Source organism: Hyposmocoma kahamanoa, unplaced genomic scaffold, assembly GCF_003589595.1.
Source record: "Hyposmocoma kahamanoa isolate Upper Pololo Valley unplaced genomic scaffold, ASM358959v1 63, whole genome shotgun sequence".
NCBI lineage: Eukaryota > Metazoa > Arthropoda > Insecta > Lepidoptera > Cosmopterigidae > Hyposmocoma > Hyposmocoma kahamanoa.
Genome location: NW_020653851.1, coordinates 24,571,085 through 24,593,365, shown reverse-complemented (window position 1 = coordinate 24,593,365; position 22,281 = coordinate 24,571,085). Strand labels below are relative to the sequence as shown.

General features: G+C 37.5%; 2 protein-coding genes across 2 annotated transcripts; both read left to right on the top strand.

Moving 5' to 3' along the window:
* Positions 1-242: 242 nt before the first annotated feature.
* Positions 243-765, top strand: LOC113230101 (cytochrome b5-like). Its single transcript, XM_026463857.1, has one exon. The coding sequence runs from the start codon at positions 257-259 to the stop codon at positions 635-637; it is 381 nt and encodes a 126-aa protein (XP_026319642.1). The 5' UTR covers positions 243-256; the 3' UTR covers positions 638-765.
* A 483-nt stretch (positions 766-1,248) lies between these two features.
* LOC113230100 (cytochrome b5-like) lies at positions 1,249-2,770 on the top strand. Its single transcript, XM_026463856.1, has one exon. The coding sequence runs from the start codon at positions 2,148-2,150 to the stop codon at positions 2,547-2,549; it is 402 nt and encodes a 133-aa protein (XP_026319641.1). The 5' UTR covers positions 1,249-2,147; the 3' UTR covers positions 2,550-2,770.
* Positions 2,771-22,281: the final 19,511 nt, after the last annotated feature.

The following is a 22,281-nucleotide window of genomic DNA, read 5'->3' as shown; positions in this document are numbered from 1 at the left end:
CAATGTCGGGTTCTTTTTACCAGAAATAACGAGTTTTGGGCCCTAGTCGCTTTAAAACTATTTTAATTTAACAAAAAATTGACACGTCACAAAATTATATACAAAATTATATAGGACGCTAACAGAAACCGTTTTGCGGTCAGTCCGGCTCAAAGGGGTCATACGATTTGTTAGTCAATTAGGGAGGTACGATCGTCGACAGCGACTCGCGACACCTCGTAGTTGGCAGCGGCGAGGCGAGCGGCGCGGATGCATCATGGCACGGCAATTCACGCGGCAGGAGGTGGAGGCGCACAATTCGCCGCAAGACGCGTTCATTATTATTGACAACATCGTGTACGACGTGACTCCTTTCCTAGAGGACCATCCGGGAGGTGCGGAAGTACTGCTAGACAACGCGGGCCGCGACGCCTCGAAGTGCTTCGATGACGTGGGGCACAGCGACGACGCGCGTGTTTGGCGCTCGCGGTTTAAGGTTGGCGAGGTGGCCGAGGCAGAGTGCTGGCCGGTGCGAGCCCCGAAGACGGGCGGGTCCGACCGTGACGAACCGCTCACGCTGCAAGGGTTGGCGGCCGTGGCCAGTACGCCACTGGCGTTCGCTGCGGTGGCCTACTTCATCTTCATCTACCTCTTCTAGCGCTTTCTGTTTTGAGCCACCTCTTAAACTTCAACATCTTAAAATTCTATGCCTATCGAGCGTGAAGTGATGTAGTTAGTGAAGGAAATTGTTTGTGTCATAGTTAAATGTACTTATAATAATGTAGAGAGGCTTTTATTTGTGCAATGTACTCATAGACAAACAAGAGATGCAGACGGTGTCGTTAGTGCACTTAAATGAAATAAATGTTGGGTATCTAATTGTATTTATGTATACTATCTGTTGTGTCACAAGTGGCCATCTGAGTGTGTAAAAAACCTTTGTAATTTATTGTGTGTCATAGTTAGGTATCTACCGGCGAATACTTAGCAATCAGCGCTGGTTATTTTATATTATAGCAATGCGTTAATGTTAATGCAAAAAGTACGGTGGGCATCCCATAAAAATAAACTCTTAGTGCGAACCAAAGAAATAAATTAATAATAATAAATAATAATCATATTAAGAAGTTATTTTTATACATTATGTCAATTAATCGGAGAGCGGCGTAGTGGCGCACAGTAAACCAAAATTGATCGTTCGTGGACATTTATTGTGAATTATGTAGTTGAAAATATACTTAAAAAAAAAGATTAAAATTTGTCAGAATTTTATTAGTCAGCGTAAAATTATAATTATCAGTTTGGGTCCACAGTGCGGCGCGGCGTTAGTCAGACAAGTGCACTTTTATATCACTTTTGCATGTGCACAGTGCAAGTGACCGCGCAAGGTGAGTTGGTCCGGGGCACTGGTCGACGAGGCTTCAATTTTTCATACCATGACATATAATTTGATTTTGCGATCTCGATCCTCATAAGCCTTGTATTAAGGGCGGTAAACAATAAATAATAACGAGACTCTATTAGAGGCCCGAAATTGATGACTGAAGGCTTTCGGAGTCGAGGTTCGTAATTCCCATACCGCCCGTGAAACACAAAATTTTTCATCACACTTGCACGTAAATAGTATGATTGTATGCAGGCTAACTTGATTATAATGCCCCAAATAAAACAGTCGGGCCATTTTTCTTCTGTTTACAGTCATGGTCGGGTTTACACAAGTTAGTAGATATAACAAATTCATTTACTGCATTAGTTACGACGTCAAGTGTCGCTCAACTTTAGTTTTCCTTCTTTGCGGTCTCAGGACTGCACACAATTTGCCTGCAACAAATTAGGTACCGTGCCGATTAAAATAGTATGATATTAAAGCCCTCCTAAAGTACTTACATATACAGAAATGTTTATACCTACAGAGAGAGTATACCCATAGCAAAATCTGTCAATATCGGTAAGTAGAATCAAGTTCAAAAATCTCGCAGAGCTCTGGGGTCACCTGTATAACAACGTCGTTCTTAAATATTATATAATAATGGCCGAATCACGGTGACCAACGGACACGATAGCGAGCGTTATCACGCGAGTAGAGGGGATTGCGCGCACGAGGGACGCTCGAGAGGCCCCGCCGCGCCGCCAGTTCGCAAGTCGCGGCCGACTGATTTGCTCATTGCATGCGCGCCTACGCCGTCGCCATGGCCAAACAGTTCACCAGGAAGGAAATCTCCGAGAGAAATACCAAGAAGGATGCGGTGTTCATCATCGACAACATTGTGTACGACGTGACACAGTTTATTGATGAGCATCCGGGCGGGCACGAGGTACTGGTGAACGTGGCAGGTAAGGACGCTTCAGAAGACTTTGACGACATCGGCCACAGCCTTGATGCCAAGGAGCTCATGAAGAAATTCAAGATCGGCGAGCTCGTCCCAGAGGACCATATCAAGCGTCAGCGGCGCTCTCTCAACTGGGAGGACAACAAGACTGAGAACGAGTCCACCTTTGTCGGTTCATGGAAGTTTCCGCTGGTGCTGGGCATCGTTATGACGGTGCTCTACTCCTACTTATTCGGCTAGCTCCTCGAACGTGTGCATCTGAACGTTTGGCCCGGGCCATTTCGTCAACCTATTTCCCAAATCAAGTGTATATACAGTGTTATGGTGTTTTTGCCGCCTCTGCGTGGGTTCGTCTAGTTTAGTTTAAAGGATAGTGTTATTTATACCTATTGTTTGTAATTTTTTGAGATTTTTGTATTGGTTTTTAGGGCTGTTGTTGATTAAATATATGGATTTTGTTTAATTGTGTTGTATTAGTTAACTGAAGTTCGCGCAGAGGCTTACGCGGCGTGTCGACGCGGTGTGGCCGGCGCCGGCGCCGGCGTGCGCTTGCCGCTCTGTTTACGAAATGAAACATAATTATCGATGATGAAATTGATGAGCGGATCAGGTGTGCCGACAAATGGCTGTATTTAAAGTTAAATCTATTAAGTATTATTATTTATTATTAAGTATAAAGTACGTGACACCGAATAACTTTACTATCACAAATATCTGTGACGTAGTGCATATACCTACCTATAATCTCTTATCCTTCTTTATTTAATTTTTATTTATTTTGTTTATTTGGGAAACATACATACACATTTCATTTTTAATACTCATATGTGTTAAACAAACACTAGCGGAAACAGTTTCCACTAATGTTTACAACGAGTTACGTTGGATCCCTAGATAAATTTGTACATAGCTGGTTATAACCAGCCATCAACTCTAACGTAATAATTAGGTACCAGTAAGCAACAAATTATAAGTCACTAGTTATAATTTCAGTTTATTGAATTATCACGATGTTCAACTACCACGATATTCAATTATTTTATGTGAAATTACTCCACTAGTTTGTTATAAGTATTAACACAAAGAGCGAACATTGAGAAAAATTCCTTCGATCGATTAACTATATAATAATTGTATTAATAAAAGCTTCCTAATGGCAGATTTCAATCGGAATGGCTTATTGTCAAATATATTAATTTCTTGATATTCGTTATTAAATTGGGTACAAGGAACCTATTCTTAGAATAATTAGTGCGACAATGAGGTACTGCAAATGGGCCTCGCGGACGTAGGTTGGGTCTTGGACATTTCAATGACATTTGGCTAAATAAATATGTAGAGTCAATGTGATTATTAATAATTCTGAAAAGAAAAACTTGTTCCATAAGATTTCTTCATTTATGCAATGATATCATTTTTGTAGGTTTATATATCCAATATTTATACTACAATCTTTTAACAAATTTATTTTGCACTCTTTCGATCATATCGACTTGTTTATTATAGTTGGGGTTCTAAGCAGTGGAAGCATTCTCTAGATTAGATCTTTCTATAGCGTTGTATAACAATATAAGTCAGTGTTCCTTAATATAGCTATATCGTTTAAATATAAAACTAAAACCTCGTTTCATAGTAGAATGTCAAAGTTAACAGCACCCCCGATCTCTCACCTCGGATACTCTTTGAAGTGTCTGATTATTAAGATAGTAATTATGAATATTGACTTATTTTTAAGAGCATCGCCCTTCACTCGTAAGTGTGGTTTTTTCATGTTTGTCGGACTCTGAATACTGTACCTTTCGTTTTTGGATTTTGTATGTTGCATTAATGAACTCCGATTATTCCCTAACCGTTAATGTTAATACTTTGTCAAGCGTAGTTCCTAGTTATTCTTATTATTGACACTACTTATCCATTATTATGGATGGTTAATGACTACAGGCAAATGCACGCCAAACTTGATATTTAAGAACTAAATTCAATTTAAAATTAAATCCCTGTACTTGGTCTTGGTCAGTATGAATTAAATTGAAAATATTACGCTACAATAGCCGCTTATTTCATAAATTGTTCAATCTGTTCACATTTAAGGTAGACTCTTACACAATACTATGTGTAAACGAACGAAATGGCGCAATAGCATAATAATACCTACTTAATCGTGAACGGTGAGAAGCGTATAATACTGGTTAGTTTTGGCATTCGGCAATGAGGTCGCAGTTAGAGACATTGTCGTTTTACCAGGTGATTGCTCTGTTATAGCCAGCAGCACACGACAATTGACTACGACGTGTACCGGTAGCCCCGCGACTTTAAATAATGAAATTTTTTGCACTACGTTAAGTCAGAATTTTGTTTACACCTGACATTCTGATTGGCTTGATATACTATCTTTCCGAAGTCGATAATGTTGATTTGCAATTACCTAACCAAGGTTCATTATGTTCCGAAGTACATGATAAAATTCATATCTAGCAATGAATTCGCATGCCCGAAGATTTCAGTTGTCCAACAACTTTTTTTAATTCAATCAACCAAAATAAATTCTTTACAGTGTTAAGTGCCCAAGGAAATGTATGTATGCATGGTGTATTTTAAGGTCTGTTTTCTTCATTCTAGTAGTAATAAATACTAAATCAGTTATAAAACACGTCCTGGATTTTGTATAGAAAAAACTAAAAAGTTACTGCCCTAAATATATATAACCTCTCAGATCTCGAGAGGATCCACCAATTTTTGCTTACCACTATTCAGTTAAGATGTATTTAAATATTAGGTGGTTCAAAGAACAATGTTTAAATAGTAGTTTTTATTGACCCTTCAGTTCACATTTATGCTACGCATTTATTTAGCTCAATCGTCGAATTGAAGTAATGAATAGGTACAACAATATTATTATTATAAACGAGTAGGTATTATGATAAAAAGATTAATATTAACCTTGAAGCTTTAGTAAGAGATATAAGTAAAACAGTGAAGTAAGATAATATATAATAAACAGTGAATATTTAACTGTAGCTTTCCATTTTAAAAATGACAAAATCATTTTGTAAAACTAAAAACGTGAGGAATGTAAAAGGCAAATAATTAACACAAATTTTAAATAATTACCATAATTACCAGTGATTTTATTTTGTGCATTGGTATTTATTTAACGAGATGGTTGTTATATATTAGACAACGTTTCAATCATTTCCATGAAAATTATTATTGTAAGGTGACTTGTTAGTAAACAAAAATGGTGCAATACATAGTTAACTTTAATTGAATCAAATGCCATTGATTAGAGTTAGAGAGCAAAAATAAGTTCGATCACTTGTAAGGCGGAACCGTTATAGAATTGACCTTGTCAAGCTAAACAAGCGTATAATAATAATTTACTTGGACCGTTCGAATGAGACAATAATATGATTTGCTCGTCTTTACCTCTCTCTGTCTCTTTCTAACACATTGTCATAGTTAATTTGGTAATAAAATGTGAATTAATGTAGATTGGTGTCGCCACTTTAAGGTTTCCTAACGAGTGCCGAGTGTACTCACTTACATGCGTTTAGTTTTGTTTATGTGTGTCGTTAAATCGTAACTGGAAGCAATTAATGTGGACAAAATAGTATATTTTATTAACCGACTTCAAACAAAGCGGATGAGGTTGTCCATTGAACTCTATTTTTTTTTATATTGTATGTTACGCGATAACTCCGGCATAACATTTGTGAACCAATATTGATGATTATTTTTTTTGTTGGAAAGAGGGTACCTCAGTAGTGGTCCCATTTAAATTTGAAGAAAGCATTCCTCCTCGAAGGGTGGCATCTAGGGATGAATCTGGTTTCGCTCACTTTCTGCTTACCGTTTTCAATAAAATGATATAACAAAAATTTTTACTTTTTTTAAAACTTTAAATACTAACTGCCTCTGTGGCCGAACGGTTACCACGCCCGACTGCCACGCAGAGGTCCCAGGTTCGATTCCCGGGTCGGGAGAAATATTTGTATGGCCTACATTTATTTCTCTCGTGAGTTTGGGTGTAATTTGTGGTTGTCTATGTGTGTGTCCATGACACCCGCGACACAGGGTTTCCCTAGTGCGGGGCCATGTTGAGTGTGTGCGTTATTAAAAAAAAAACTGAGAATGAAATGTAATTCCACGAACTTTTTAGGTCGGTTTTTTATTAACAAATGTATGCATTGGCTCTTGGGCATCTGCGTACCCACAGGTTTAATAATAATGAAATACATTTTAAACGCTTATTACACTACTGGATTTGAAGGAACCCTAAGTCTAACTCAGCGAGGTGTAATACAAGTTACGGAGTTAGAGTCCCTAATAACGACGAAGTGTATATAAGTGAAAAAGTGCGGCGCCTTAAAGTGAGGTCACGCCCACCCTTGAACCAGGGCCCTTGAAATCGTTGTAGAAAAGAAAGAGTTTTGTTGTTAGTGAAAACTAACACTTCCGCAACAAAGTAATCCATCGATGCGTACTGTTAGGTTAGTGTGCGGCAAAGTACGTACATATCTACTTACTTGCCCTTCTGCCAGTGATGTGAACAGTAAAAATTTATTGTTTTGACCTCGTGTGGCCAAGTTGGCGCAACATCTTTAGTAAGTATGTAAAGGAATGTCAACATAATATACATTACATTAAATATTTAATTGTTTCCCCCTCAAAATGGACGTAGAATCGAACCTCGAGAGACGCTCATGCTAACTGCAGATCTTGACGACCTCGTGTCGTTGACATCGACCCTCTGAACCCTAACCTAACATTCGAATAGGTACGATTTAAGAAGGGCTAGGGCAAGATCCGCCCCACCACGGTTTATACAATCAAATGGCTAGGAAAGGACACAGACTGTACCAATCGCGTCTTGTAAGTGTTTATATGCTTTAAACATAACATACTTGAGAGTACGACTGATTAAAGACAATTATTTTAAAAATAGTATTGAGAGTTTGTACTATTGAAGTGGGTCTGAAATAAGTAAGACCTTACTTTTTTGTTTACTACCAAATTTGATAAGAAGAATAACCTTCTAGATCATTCCATGACGTCAAGAAATACACCATTACAGTAAATTATCATGATAGAATAAAGATGACTCCAACATTTGTATCAAAGACGCGTCCAAATGTGACAATTGTCAAACTAATGTGACAATTGTCAATGTAATGTGACAATTGTCAATCTTATGACAAACCTTTGGTCAAACCAAGTTGTATTCCCAAACATTTTTGTTTATGTTTATTTACTTTTCTCACTGTTTGTAATTTTTCAGTAAATACTAAAGTACTAAAGCGATAAATCTATCAGCTTGGAAAATAATCGGATATACGTATATCCTATAGTTAAATTATCATGAATGACGAATCCTGCTTACTGCATATCCTTTTTGGTAGTTTAACAGTTATATAAAAAAGTAGCTAAGTGACCTTCGTTCGTTAATTTTTTGTGATCACATTGTTGTTTATAAAATGTAAACGTTGTTGTGTGTGACAAGTAGCTGCAGTAATTTGACATCAGAATTGTGCAGGTAGACACCATAAATATAGATATTAAACAAGAAATGAAATACAATACTACAAACACAACTTGTTGCAGTGTACATATGTCGCGTACAGAGAATTAATTGTTCTTGATTCCTGCACTAAGCTAAGCCTGTCTCTCAGGTAATCAATGTTTCTTCGTTACAAATTAAAAGTTCGTGGTGTTCGTTCGTATTTGTCAAGTTTTATGGGTTACCGGAAAGTGCGCGAAACCGGATTCACCCCCTAGTTTGCCATGCTTAGAGAGAGGAATATTTTCTTCGAATTTAAATGGGAACAATACTGAGGCACCCTCTTCCCAATAAACAATAATCGTCAAAATCAGTTTACAAATAGCCGAAGCTATCGCGTAACATACATATAAAAAATACAGTCGCATTAAGAATCTCCTCCTTTTAGAAGGCGGTTCAAAACAGAACAGTATTATACGAGGATACTATTTAGACTTTAGTCTTCTTCTAAATTTATATTCAAATTCCCTATTTATTTTGTTGTGTTGACTTTACTTGCCAAATGCTGCGTTTAATCTCTTTTTCAAATAATTCGCAAGACAGCAGTGCGGTATGCTCAACAGAAAACCTTACAATACCTATACGTTTCCTCTAAATTTGCTCGGAATAGGTATTGAAGAGCCTCGTGAATAGGTTCTTCTCTAATATCGTTGAAGCTAAACATGATGTTTACGTAACCAGTGGTACTCGTACTATAATTGATCCTATCGGGAATCTAACTCGAAGCCTTCTCATTCTGTGCCGACAGTACCAACCCTTGGCTACCGAGATCGTGCTATTTGTACAATTTATTTTATAGTTACCTAGTATGATTTGCACGTTTTGTTTTTTTTCATTATATCAAGTGACGGTCAGACGAACAAGTCGTGCGCCTGATGATAAGCGACACGCCTGTCCATATGTATGAAACTATAAATTGCTTAAAAACACATTCGTAAAGCAGATTCCGCTGCGGAAAATAGGTATTCACTTTATTTAAAATTTTAATTATTTCCACGTGTCACTGCTCGGCTTTGGCCGTGGCCCACCATACTGGCCCAGTGCGGGTTGAGACCTTCACACGTCTGTCCGAGCGTCGCGTGCCATCTTCGATAAGCAGGTTTCATCACGATGTTTTTTTCACTTCTTCGTCAGTGGGAAGTGTTACCAGTAGGTATTATTACTACCAAAACTCTGCAAATATTTATAACAGAATTTAAAGTCCTAGTAACGTGTCGCCTCCGGGATTCGAGTCGTTGATCTTTTCATTGAGAAGCAATCGTACACCAATAGGTATATTTGGCGGGTCATTGCCAATGCTTCTAGTATACAATTTTCTAAAATTGTTCACAGACGGGCTCACGAGGCATGTGCTCACCTCTTGGTTTCTTTCTTTTTCGGAATCTGGCAAATAAGTATTATCATTTTCTTGTTCAAATAGATGACTATATTTTCTTAAAAATGTTGAAGTCATGATCAAAATCTTTAAAATACAAAAGTGTGGTCTACAAGTTTCAGTTCCTCTTATATGCATAAATATTGTTATGCATTTTTTTTGCAAAATAAAAAATATTTCATGCAAGCATGTGTGCGTACCCATAAAACAACACCATACCTCAGCCAAGCAAATGCATAAGCATAATATGTTGTCAAAGTTTTTTCAAATCAGTACACTTCTTTAATTCAAATAAGGCGTACGTGAATCGTGCTAATTTCCCAGACACCTTACGTACATGATCTTTCCAACTTAGCGGAGTCGATTTCTACTCGTAATAAATTACAAGAATTCGCTGACGCCACTTTACTATTTTCATACGAGAATGCGAATTTCATTGGTCGGTTTTGACGGGGTTTTACTTGTATTAATTTAGTTTTTGTTAGTTTTGTTAATTTTAAATAGTGATCTTATGTATCATTACGAAATGATGATGGTGATCAACTTGAAATCATCGTTTTGCTAAATTATTTTTGATGAACGTTAATAGGATTCAATACTTCTCGACCTATTTGAGTAATTTGGGGTACTGGGTCATCAGGAGCGCCATATTAAAAAAAAAAAGTCAGTAGTAAAGTTTTAGTATTATTATTTTATTATTACTCAATTAGTTGTAATATAACAAAATGTGTGATCGTGCTTGAAACTGTACGAGAAATTAGCATTGAATTCAAAAGAAAGTTACAGTTCCGTGTGTATAGGCAACTACATTCGATTAGGTACTGATTTATTTATTTATTGTTTCCTTACATAACATTAAACGGTCTAGAGCATGTTAGTGAGGTATAAAGTGCACGATAACACAAATGTTTTTGTGATATCATTGCATCCTATCAATTAAGTCAATAAAGATAATCGTAAGCATAGGGTTTGTCACTGTGGAAACATTTGTCAGCCAAGCACTATGGTTTTTTTTGTGCACTGTATTTATAACCTGAACGGTGCAAAACCATATGTCTGTACGTCAATGCTGTCTTTTTAAGTAATTACTATTGAAATCGACGACAGATTTAAACTTGGTTGTCTGCACCTTTTCCGAGTTCAAGTTTTCAAAATGACAATATTTTATTTATTTTAACTGCCTCTGTGGCCGAACGGTTACCATGCCGGACTGCCACGCAGAGGTCCCAGGTTCGATTCCCGGGCCGGGAGAAATATTTGTATGGCCTACATTTATTTCTCTCGTGAGTTTGGGTGTAATTTGTGGTTGTCTATGTGTGTCCATGGCACCCGCGACACAGGGTTTCCCTAGTGCGGGGCTATGTTGAGTGTGTGCGTTATTATTATTATTATTATTATTATTTAAAATTCATATCTAAAATGGGGTCAAGTAGGCTTTTATAATATAAAAAGCTGACTTTGTGCACTAGTTTTAGTTGCATTTGCCGGTCTTTTCCTCTTTAATAAAACAGTACGTAAGTAATAAGTACTTTTATACGTGACAATGACATCTAATTATATTTTGTATTGTCATCGTATTATTGAAACAAGTAGGCAAATAATGACGGGTTATAAATCGCAACGCGTGCTGACGTGCACATTGATAGACCGCACACGTGTGATGTATCTATAGTTTGCTTATAGATAACTTCTAAGCCAAGTGCGGTTACTAAAACACAATTGTAATTCCTACCTGAAAACAAATATTTGTTATTCTCTGGTTTTATTTTCTATATTACTAAACGAATGGTGTGAACTTTAGGGGCACATATTATTTTTTAAACAATGGATGTCACAGTAACAATGTCCTATGTTACTGCATAGACGTAAATACAGACTGTTTTTTTTTGTTTTACTCGACCCTTTTGGGTTACAGACAGTTAGCATGGAATTGTTTATTTTTTTAGTATTTTTAGTGTAGAAGTTGAACTTTAAACACGTGGCGAGGTTAATTTTGTACAATTAAAATTGCCCTTGTCTTTCTGTTTACACACCACATGGAATCTATTAACTGCCTCCGTGGCCGAACGGTTACCATGGCAGACTGCCACGCAGAGGTCCCAGTTTCGATTCCCGGGCTGGGAGAAATGTTTGTATGGCCTATATTTATTTCTCTCGTGAGTTTGGGAGTTGATTGTCTATGTGTGTCCATGACACCCGCAACGCAGGGTTTCTCTAGTGCGGGGCTATGTTGAGTGTGTGCGTTATTATTATTATTATATATTTTTTAGGATTAAAAATAAATATTCTAAATAGATTCACGTTTGGAGTCAATTTCATCTGATGTGTTGCGACGATATGACCGACTAATAGCACGCGTTTGACTGGAATAATGCCTATTCAGTCTAGCTTTGAATAGCTCTAAGGCTGCTGGCAGATGGAGTGTATGTCTGCCGTCGTGACTTTGATATTAGTCAGACGCGACTTCAACTTCAATTGCGTACAGTCGAGATTTCAACACAATGTGAACGGGAGTCCGAGGAACAAAAGAAGCAAATGACATTCTGAAGATGATATATGATTATTTTGTGTCTGAAACAACATGATTTATTTCAGTAAAGTGTTCTTGAAGATTTTATCAACATACGTAATGGTAAAACAATTTCACGCTTGATGAAACTTTTCTCACAAATTCACATTTGCACAATTCTTAACAGTATTTTTTTGTAATGACACCTTCACATTACTTCACCACATTACGGATGTGAATTTGTTGACAAATTCAAAGGGAAGAACAATCACTATCGGAAAGTGATAATATGTTTATTTCCGTAATAAAAAGTTAAGTCAGCCTATGAAGTCATAAAAGTTCTGAAAAGTCATAGTGACAAGCTCCAAGTAAGTTTAGTGGTTTGATTTCGCCATCAACAAAATACATTGAGGTCGTGAGCTACGCGCGCAGCGATAACTGCTCGCAGTCAGCGTTGCTTTTATCGACTTCGCGCATGAAGTCCGTTTGGTAGCAGCCTGCTGTGACGTGAATTTGTAGCAGCGCCCTACAAATTATTATTTTTTTAAACACGACGAAACAATAAAATTTTAGCGACGGAAAAGCTTTGTGATGGGACACGTTGAAAATACGGAGTCAATGAACGCTATTCAGTCTAAAATTAGTTGGGTGGGGACTTTTAAAATGTTACTACAATTATTTGAATTTTTCTAATCTTTTATTTCATTTAAATTGTATATTTTTAGTGAATTTTTACCAATGTGTACATTTACTATTCTAATATTTAGGTAAGCTCGATTATGTTCTATGGGATTTAAACTGAAAATTAACATAGGGTGGTCTCAATTCGACATTAGTCGAGAGACGGACCCTATTAATTAATTATTGAGTTGATCTTAGTACTATGACAGAATAAAACTGATTAAAACTGTCGTGTAAATGAAAGACGGTCTGGATGACAACTCACTTTTTAATTAATAATTTCTTATTTAAAATCTTCCCCTTAACCAGATCATATATGTTGTGAGGAATAAACGGGTCATTTATCGTCGTAATAGAAGGCATAACATACACTCTTTAAAAAACCCAGCAACAACATGTAAAAAGGTGTTATAAATAAATTTTAATTAAGTACGTACATATAACTACGTACATATACCTACTGATAACACGAAATAATCATTATTATCTAAATATAGTCATGGGAGAGTGAATCATTTCACAACCGTAATCATCTAGCGACCCCGCTGAAGAGTAGTGATTATCATCAAGTGATGCATCATTTGCAACATAATCGACATAATGTGCTACTTCAGTGTTTTGTTTAAGGTTTCGCGATTGTCAGTTTTCTGGTTCACATTTTATTAAATGCCTTCTATTACGCCGATAAATGCCCCGTTTATTTCTAATAACATATATGATCTGGGAGTAATGCTTTCTGTTACAACTTTTTTGTTATTATAATATCAAGTTATCACTTGACGACGACGAACGATGACGAACAAGTCGTGCGCCTGATAAAAACTACACGACTATACGTAACGTTGCAGTGCCACTCAGACTGCGCCCGTCACCCAGAGCCATATGTTGACAAGTCCCATGTGACTGTAATTTTACCTGCACCCTTACTCTTCTAAACCGGAACGCACTAATGCTAACATTACTGCTTGGCGGCGGAAATAGGTAAGGTGGCAGTATTTCCCTTTTGGGTGAACTCTTTCACAAGGAGCTCTACTGTTGCTTAAAAAATACCAATTATCCTCTCACTGTGCTATTTCTATCAATAACAATAACATTACCTCCTTTCTCTAATTTAGGCAATTCTTTACAACGCCGATCATAGCACAGCTTCGCTCTTTATTACCTATTGATCAGCTCTTGATGTTGCACCGGCAACTGTAGCGCAGCATTCGGCCCAACAGCATTCGTGCCGGAGAACTCAAATTCTCGTGAGGTGTATTGCGATAACATAACAAATTTAAATAGGATCAGAATTACTTTTTATTGATTTCTTTAAAATATTCTTAATAGTTTGAACTGCACGCCCACTTTTGCTGTTTGCTTGTGCATAATTTGGCGAGGACGTGACATGCTCAAACCCCCACTCTGACTCTCTCACTCTTTGTACTTCGTCTTTCAACGACTTTTTAGTCGTAGCGCCATCTATGAGAAATCTATGACAGATTTATCACATAGTCGTTGAAAGACCAAGTACAAAGACACGACGCAAGCACATAGAAAAATTCGTGAGGTCCGTTGGTCCGTTCTGTGGCTTAGTTGGTATAGCTTTTGGCACGGTATGCAAGAAGACGTCGGTTCGAATCCGACCGGATCGAAGGAATTTTTTCTGAGTGAATTATTAATACAAAGATCGAATCTTTGTATTAATAATTATAACAATTTCTTAATTCTCCTGAAACTTCATATTTGTTTGTGGGCCACGCCTAGTTCAAATAATCTAACAATTTCACTAGCACTTCAATTTTTCGTGTTTCCACTTTAACAATATTTAATTTGTTCTTTATTAAGATAAGAATTTATGGAATTGAAAAACCATTTCTCAGAATATTGCTTCAAAGAAGTAATATTCTTGAAATATGCAATCGATTCTATAAATCGTTATATTCAGGTTATGAACAGGTACTGAAGTTCCAGTACTTATACTTCTGTCCTGGTACCATACCTCTGATAACTGACTACGAAGTTAATGCTGCTATTAAGAGTATGACTTACGGTAAAAGCCCGGGTGCTGATGGTATCACTACAGAGGCGTTGAAACTGGGTAAAACAATTCTATTACCCCACATAACTTATTTATTTAATGCAATTTTGCTCACTGCAAAATTATCAATCAAGTTTTGCCGTTCTAATATAAGAGTAGGTACTGCCTAAGAAAGGCGACAACAGTGACACAAGCAATTACCGCCCGATAAGTTTAGTCTCTTACCTTTATAAGGCCTTTATTAAGGTTGTCGAGTGTCGTATTACTGGGCAACTAGACAAGAACCAGCCAGTTGAGCATGCTGGCTTCCGTCCCGGGTTTTCTACTATCGACCATCATCACTCACTCTAAACCAAATAGTTGAGAAGGCGAACGAGTTTGACATACCTTTATATCTTGCGTTCCTAGATTACTCAAAAGCTTTCGACAGCATAACTTATTCTGCAATTGTCACATCTACACGTAACCAGGATATAGAAACAATTTACATCAATCTCATTCAAACCATTTGTTGCAATAGTACAGCCGACGTTAAACGACAATCCTCATGGTCAGTTCTTTCCGATAGAAAGAGGCGTTAAACAAGGCGACCTGCTATCTCTTAAGCTATTCACCAGCGCACTCGAAGAAGTCTTTAGAAGCTTGGGAGAACAGGGACTTGGATCTCGGCGACAGGAAACTAGCCAATCTTCGGTTCGCCGATGATACTGTCCTTTTTTCCCAGCCCAGGAACTTGAGTTAATGCTGCAAGAACTCAGCATGGCAAGCCTTGCGGTTGGACTAGCGATGAATATATCAAAAACTCAACTCATGACCAGTAGCCCAAAACGTAATGAGCAAATAGTATAATATGTTGACGAGTACATTTACTTGGGCCAAGTAGTCTTCTTCAGTAGTGGGCAAAATAGGGAGGTCAAACGACGCGATGCCTCGAAAACGCCTGGAAGAGCTACGAGTCCATGAAAGGGCTTGTAAAGGGAAACTTTCCAATCACACTTAAGCAAAGACTCGTCGACATGTGTGTCTTGCCTATGGTGCGCAGTGTTGGTCCTTGACAGAAAGTCTAAAGTGCAACATCAAGGTTCGTCAAAGAGCAATAGAACGCAGCATATTAGTTGGAAAGAGGATGGACAGAATCCGGAACACTACTCTGCTCTCGACGGCACGCATAATCGATGTTGGGAATAGGACTGCCAGGCTGAAATGGGACTGGGCTGACACGTCTCTCGCACCCACAGAGATGGGCTCACATAGCCACTTGGTGGATACGGTGGAACGGCCAGAGACGACGATGCAGACCATAAAGGAGATGGCGGGACGACTTGGACGCATATGTGAAAGCCTAACATTGCGTCAAACAGGGAACTCTGTAAGTCAAGAGGAGAGGCCTTTGCCCAGCAGTGGGACACAGTAGGCTAATTAAAAAAGAAAATTCTTTGACATGTTGATATTATTCTAAAATATTTATTTGATAAGCAATTCCTTTACTTATTGTTTCTTTTTCATCGTATTTATCCAACCGACCCACGCGACAAAGCGTCTGCTAAGTTTTTTTTATTCTAATGTAAGTGTGCATTTGATCTCCATCTCACCGACGACGATGGAGCATGCACACCTATATAATGCCTATTCACTGTCGTACATTTAGTACATTTATTTACCTGGCTTATAGGTAACTGACAAATCGACACCTTGCTAGGGCAGTAGCATCCGTTGTAAGCGTACTGGGTATAGACTGCAAAGGGATTTTAAATAAGCTTTCTATCGCCTCCTGGTGAACTGAATCCTAGACCCAACATGAATTTTTGTTTAACAAATAGTTCGGTATGTATTTAGAAAGGTAATTAGTTAGGCGCCCCTAAAATCTTCAAGGCTTTTTTTATCACGCGGAGGCGGTATATCAATGAATGCTTTTACTTTTGAGCAATCCGGTTTCATGTCATTTCTGTTAAAAACATGTCCTAAATACGTAACTTCCTCAACACATATTTTGCATTTTTGTTTGTTGAACTTTAAATTATGACTTCTAGCTCTTTCCAACAGGGTACTCAGGCTTTCTTCGTGTTCCTACACAGTTCGTCTTAAATAATCTCAGCAAATAATATCATCTATAAAGGATTCTACACCCTCCAAATTTTGTAGTAATTGTTTAACTTTGGCATGAAAAACTTTGGGCGCACAATTCAAACCAAATTCAAAAGTCTCGTAAATAGGTAACGCCCAAATAGGGTGCCGACCGAATTTACAAAAGTCGGCACTCGCATCATTCAGTTTCACCACCCAAAATTCTGAATCAGCATCTAACACCGAAAAATAACTAACACGCGCCGTGCTATCACCACACATTGACAGACTGTTTTACAAAATATTGATATATATTTATAAGTATTTTCTGCGACAGAAAAATAAAATAACTCACAGTCACCCTCGGAATTGTCCGTGTTTTCGCCCTGAACACCGATGTCATACACCTTTTTCATACCGTGCGGTGCATTACACATTCTTGCCTAATGGCCATAGTTTTGACACACATAACACTTGACACTTATATAGTGTTGGCAAACCATAATTTAGCTGACTACAGGCGCCACCAGTGATCAGAACTGGTACTATGTGTGACAGCAGCGCCATCGTGCGACGGAGGTTGTTCCCGCTCCAACGTTTTAAGCGGGGAGCGAACTAGATAAAAAGCGCCTGCAGCGCGGGAAACGGACTTGTTGTTCTGTGTTTTTTCGATTAAAATATTGCTGAGATATTTCGTTCTAACTTTGTAAACGGCCAATTACACACTTATTTTTAAAGTATACTAATTCGTTCAAAGCATTGTAAAGATTATTCGTTAAATAAATTTTGTTCAATACTTAACCTTTGTGTAATTTCAGGTAGCATAATTGAAATAGTTAACGTCGGAAGTGCGATACGAATCACGAGCAATGGGAAAACGTAGTCGCAATAAAAGTTATAAAAAGCGGAAAGTTCCAGTTCCAGTACAAGCTCAAATACAAGCTCGCACAGCGCTAGAACGCCGTCAACTCCACCGCCAAAGCGGAAAGTTAAGGTACCACGTAAAGCTGGTACCGAAACTGTAAGTACAAATAATACATTGATATTGAACCGTATCATTCCTGAATTCGATCCGTTAAAGGATGGCGTAAATGCTTGCCTTAATATTATCCAATGTTGCGCTAACACTTTTGCATGGTCCGATGAAGTGACGCGTTATCAGGCTCTGAATAAGTTGAAAGGTTCCGCTAAGGTTTGGTATGACTCGTTGTTACGCACTGAAAACGGGTGGCCATCTTGGAAATGGCGCGATTGGAGGCGAAAACGAAAACTAATGGGTAGTTTCCAAATACATCGGAACATGTTCGAACTGTTACGAGATATAATTGATAAGAAGCCCGTCGAAAACCAGTCATTATATGAATTTTACTTTTAACAAAAGTACAAAATAGATAAATTATCGTTAAATTTCATCGAGCAAGACGTAATTTCGATTATAGTTGGAAATATAGGCGATAGCGGTATTGGAGCCTCAATAGAGGCCAGTAATTTCGTATCATGTGATAATTTAGTTAGTTTTCTGCATGGTCGTATATTTAAATCAAAGAATACGAAACCGTTATGTATTGCACAACTCAACAAATAATTCTAGTTCAGTAAATACAACAACAAATACAAATGTTCAGTCAAGTCCTTCCAGCAGTAATATAGGTACACACGACACAGGTCAGACACAGAGCCGTAAACAGATCAAGTGTTATCTTTGGGGCGGAAATCATAAGCGTAACCAACGTGACATAAATAAATGTGACTTTTGTGGTAAAAAGGGTCACCTGGAATCTGTGTTATCACAAAAAAAAACGTGACAAAATCTGAAAATAAACAGGAGACTAAATTCGTATTTACGGCTTTACCCTAGAAATAAATTTGTCAAAAACATTTCAATTAATGGTTTTACATATGAAGCGTTTATTGATACAGGAAGTAGTTGTTCATTAATGTCAGAGTCACTGGTAAACAAGATCCTTTTGAGTAGGTACCATTAAACTTCCTTCTCCTGTTTCACTTCAAGGTTTCTCAAAAAACAATTCTAAAGTGGTTACCCACAAGGTATCATTAATTTGACTGATTCGCGCCCGGTTCAATGCAGACCTTTTAGATCCCCCAACTCGGACAGGAAAATTATCCGCGAGATCGTCAATGAATTACTAGAAAATAAGACACGAGATGTCATTTCTTACCCTAAAAGAAAAACTTACATCAGATAGCATCTTGGGCATTTTTGATCCAAATAAGGAAAGTATTTTATACACGGATGCAAGTAGGGATGGTAATGCTGGAATTTTAATGCAGGTTACGGATGAGGTAGAAAAACCGGTTCATTATTATAGTCGACAGACTACAACTGATGCAAAAAAATATCACTCGTTCGAATTAAAATTGCTAGCAATCGTTAGTTCACTTCAGCGATTTCGTTTATCTTTGTTAGGCTCGCCTTTTCAAATTGTTACCGATTGCAACGCCGTCCGTTACGCATTAACAAAAAAAAAAAGAAATTATTCCCCGGATTGCACGATGGGTGTTATCTACTCAGGAATTTACGTATGACATTGTTCATAGAGGAGGTGCGCGTTTGCGGCATGTAGACGCTCTGAGCAGAAATCAGTCAATCAGTGGTGAGAAATCAGAGTCGGAAATAATAATATCTATTACCGAGTCGGATTGGCTACTTTCTGTTCAATTACAAGATCCTGAGCTACAGTATATAAGGACTAAATTAGAGTCAGGAGATCATTATATCATTATATTGACGGAAATCGCGACATATTTGACAAGTACGAACTTTTAGGTGGCAAAGTATACAGAAGAACATCCCAAGGACCTCGTTGGGTAGTAACAAAGAATCATCATCATCAATATGTGTAATGCATCTGGCAAATAATAAAATGTAACCCCGACGACCTGGGACATTTTTCTGTTGATAAGACGTGTGAGCGAATAGAGTATCAATACTGGTTTCGACGCATGCGGCAAACTGTAAGAAAGTACATTAAAATTTTTATCAATGCATTTATTTTAAAAGTAAAGGGGGTATAAAAGAGGGGGTACTTTACCCATTGCCAAAATATACACAGACCTTCCATACATTACACATACACCACGTGGGCCCATTCGTTACTACTAAAAATAAAAATAAATACTTATTAGTCATCATTGACGCATTTACAAAATTTGTTTTTATATCAGCAGTCCGTTCGACCAAAACTTCAGGTGTTATAAAAGAGTTAGAAAACATATCGAAAACGTTTGGTAGCCCTCAAAGAATTATTTCAGATGCAGGATCATGCTTTACATAAAAAAAATGCGATCAGTATTGCGTTACCAAACATTCGCTTACATATTGTGGCAACGGGTATGCCACGATCCAACAGACAGGTTGAGCGATTTAATAAAACAATTTTAGAAGCATTAAAAGCGAGTGGTGCTAATACGTCAAATGATACCTGGGACCAGTATGTTAAAATTTTACAGCATACGAATTGACGATTGGGAACTTGAGTAAAATTATTGTAATTTCTTTTATGCCCGTGTTGGCAATGTTTATTTATGTAAGTACAAGAACACGGGTAAAAAAAATATTAATTGCGTCGTCGTATTTATTTATTGTCTAACAATAAAATTATTTACAGATAATGTTATTTGCCCGTGATGGCAATGTTTATTTACGTAAGTACAAGAACACGGGTAAAGGGAACATTTGAAATGCTTCATAGAAATTATTTATTGTCTAATAATAAAATTATTCACAGATATTTTTATTTCTTTGTTATAGTATACGAGTAAAGATAAAATACTTCACTACATGAGAGTACCTGACGCGTGAATCGAGTACTTTTTGGAACGAACTTGGTACGATTAAGTGTGGCGAAATGACCTTTGATTGCAAGTGGTTCCAATTACAGGATGAACCTGGTCTCTCAAGTGTGGCAAGTCCCTTTGAGTGTGATTATATCCAAGGACCACCCTCCTTGGATATAATCACACTCAGACAATTCCTATTGAGCTCGCATGTCCTTAGGACTAAATAAACTGAAATTATTCTCTAATTACATTCGAACCTTTTATCTATGTTTCAGCATTTTATCTGGACTCGTGAGGTGACTGGGTCAGGCACCGAGCACAGTGGCCGTGTTGGCAAACCATAATTTAGCTGACTAGAGGCCACGAGTGACCAGAACTGGTACTATTACATACTTATTTGTAAAGTATACTAATTAGTTCAAAGCATTGTAAAGATAAGAGCTTATTCGTTAAATAAATTTTGTTCAATACTTAACCTTTGTGTAATTTCAGGTAGCATAATTGAAATAGTTAACAATAGCAGAACACATACCTGATAAGCACTGCATACCACAACCATGACACTGCGCCCGCGAAAGGAGAGAGCGGTTGGTGGTGGGAGCGGATGGCGAAAATGGAAGACGCAGTCTGCATTGGCAAACTGCTGCGTCTTCCATTTTCGCCAAGCGTCAGTCCGGTTGACGGGGCTGTCATCCAATCTCAGTTCCGACGGTGGTCTCGCGTTTCCTATAGTAATATACATATTTATATACTGTATTTGATTAATCACAAATACTAAACATTTTCATCGACCAAACTATTGTCGAATTACGCAATAATTCAATTTATTTAACCACCGCTGCCACCATGTCGTGTAAATGAAAGACGGTCTGGATGACAACTCACTTTTTAATTAATAATTTCTAAGATTACCCACAACAAAAACATGTCATAGTCCAGTCGACATATTTTAACATCGATTATCGACTTCACTTATCGTGTCCTACCCATAGATATATTATTCTGAGTATTTTCCTATGTCTATGGTCCTACCTCTGACTCATAAACTTTGACATGTGGCATTCAAATCATGCTAAAAATTCATAACGTAAGTTTGTACTCTCTAACACAGTACCCCTACAAAACTTGTTGAATAACGAAATGTTAAAAGGGCACCGCCATCAAGTAAAAAGAAGAAGATTTTTGTCGTCATCAACCCATTTATAACGTCTAACTGCTAGGCACTGACATTTTAGTAAATTTCTAAAAACATTTATCATATCATTAATTCATAAGTTTAAAAAAGTAATAACACTGACATGTCAATTCACTGCGCGTGATGAAAATTCATACTTTAAGAATGAATACACAAACAATTCGTAGGTATCAGTTGTGGATTGAAATATTTTCTATCATTAACCACACACATGTGCGTGGAAGAAATGTCTTTCGTATCGTAATAATAATTCTGGTAATTCCTTTTTATAACAAACATTAAGTGAACTGTTCAAAACGACGAATGACGTCTTTTTTTAACAGGGTACATACAGGCAGTATCGTGGCCAACCGCGGCATGTAGGTATGCTGAGCTAGCACCTTTTCACAGCCATGCCTTTCGAAACGAATATGTTTAATTCTTTGCTTTTAAAAAGGCTCCTTATTTTTAAGCTGTTAGGTTTTTAAAACAAAACTACCACACCGTATAAATACGTAGTAAATTTTACAACGTATGTTATGTACTCCTTGGTATAAGTCATAGTCTGCACTGGAAATAGTGTGCTTGTACTTTGTAACCTCTTGCGGTTTTATTTTATTGATTATTTATTGGGGAATTCGCCAGCAGAACACTGTGACGATGATAACGTTTTGTATCTGCATCATCAGAGGGAATCCCTTAGATTGATAGAAATCGAGAATGCCAAAAAAGGTGTTGGGTGACGACCACATAGTTCACATAGTTATATCGTATTTTATTAGGACGTGAGC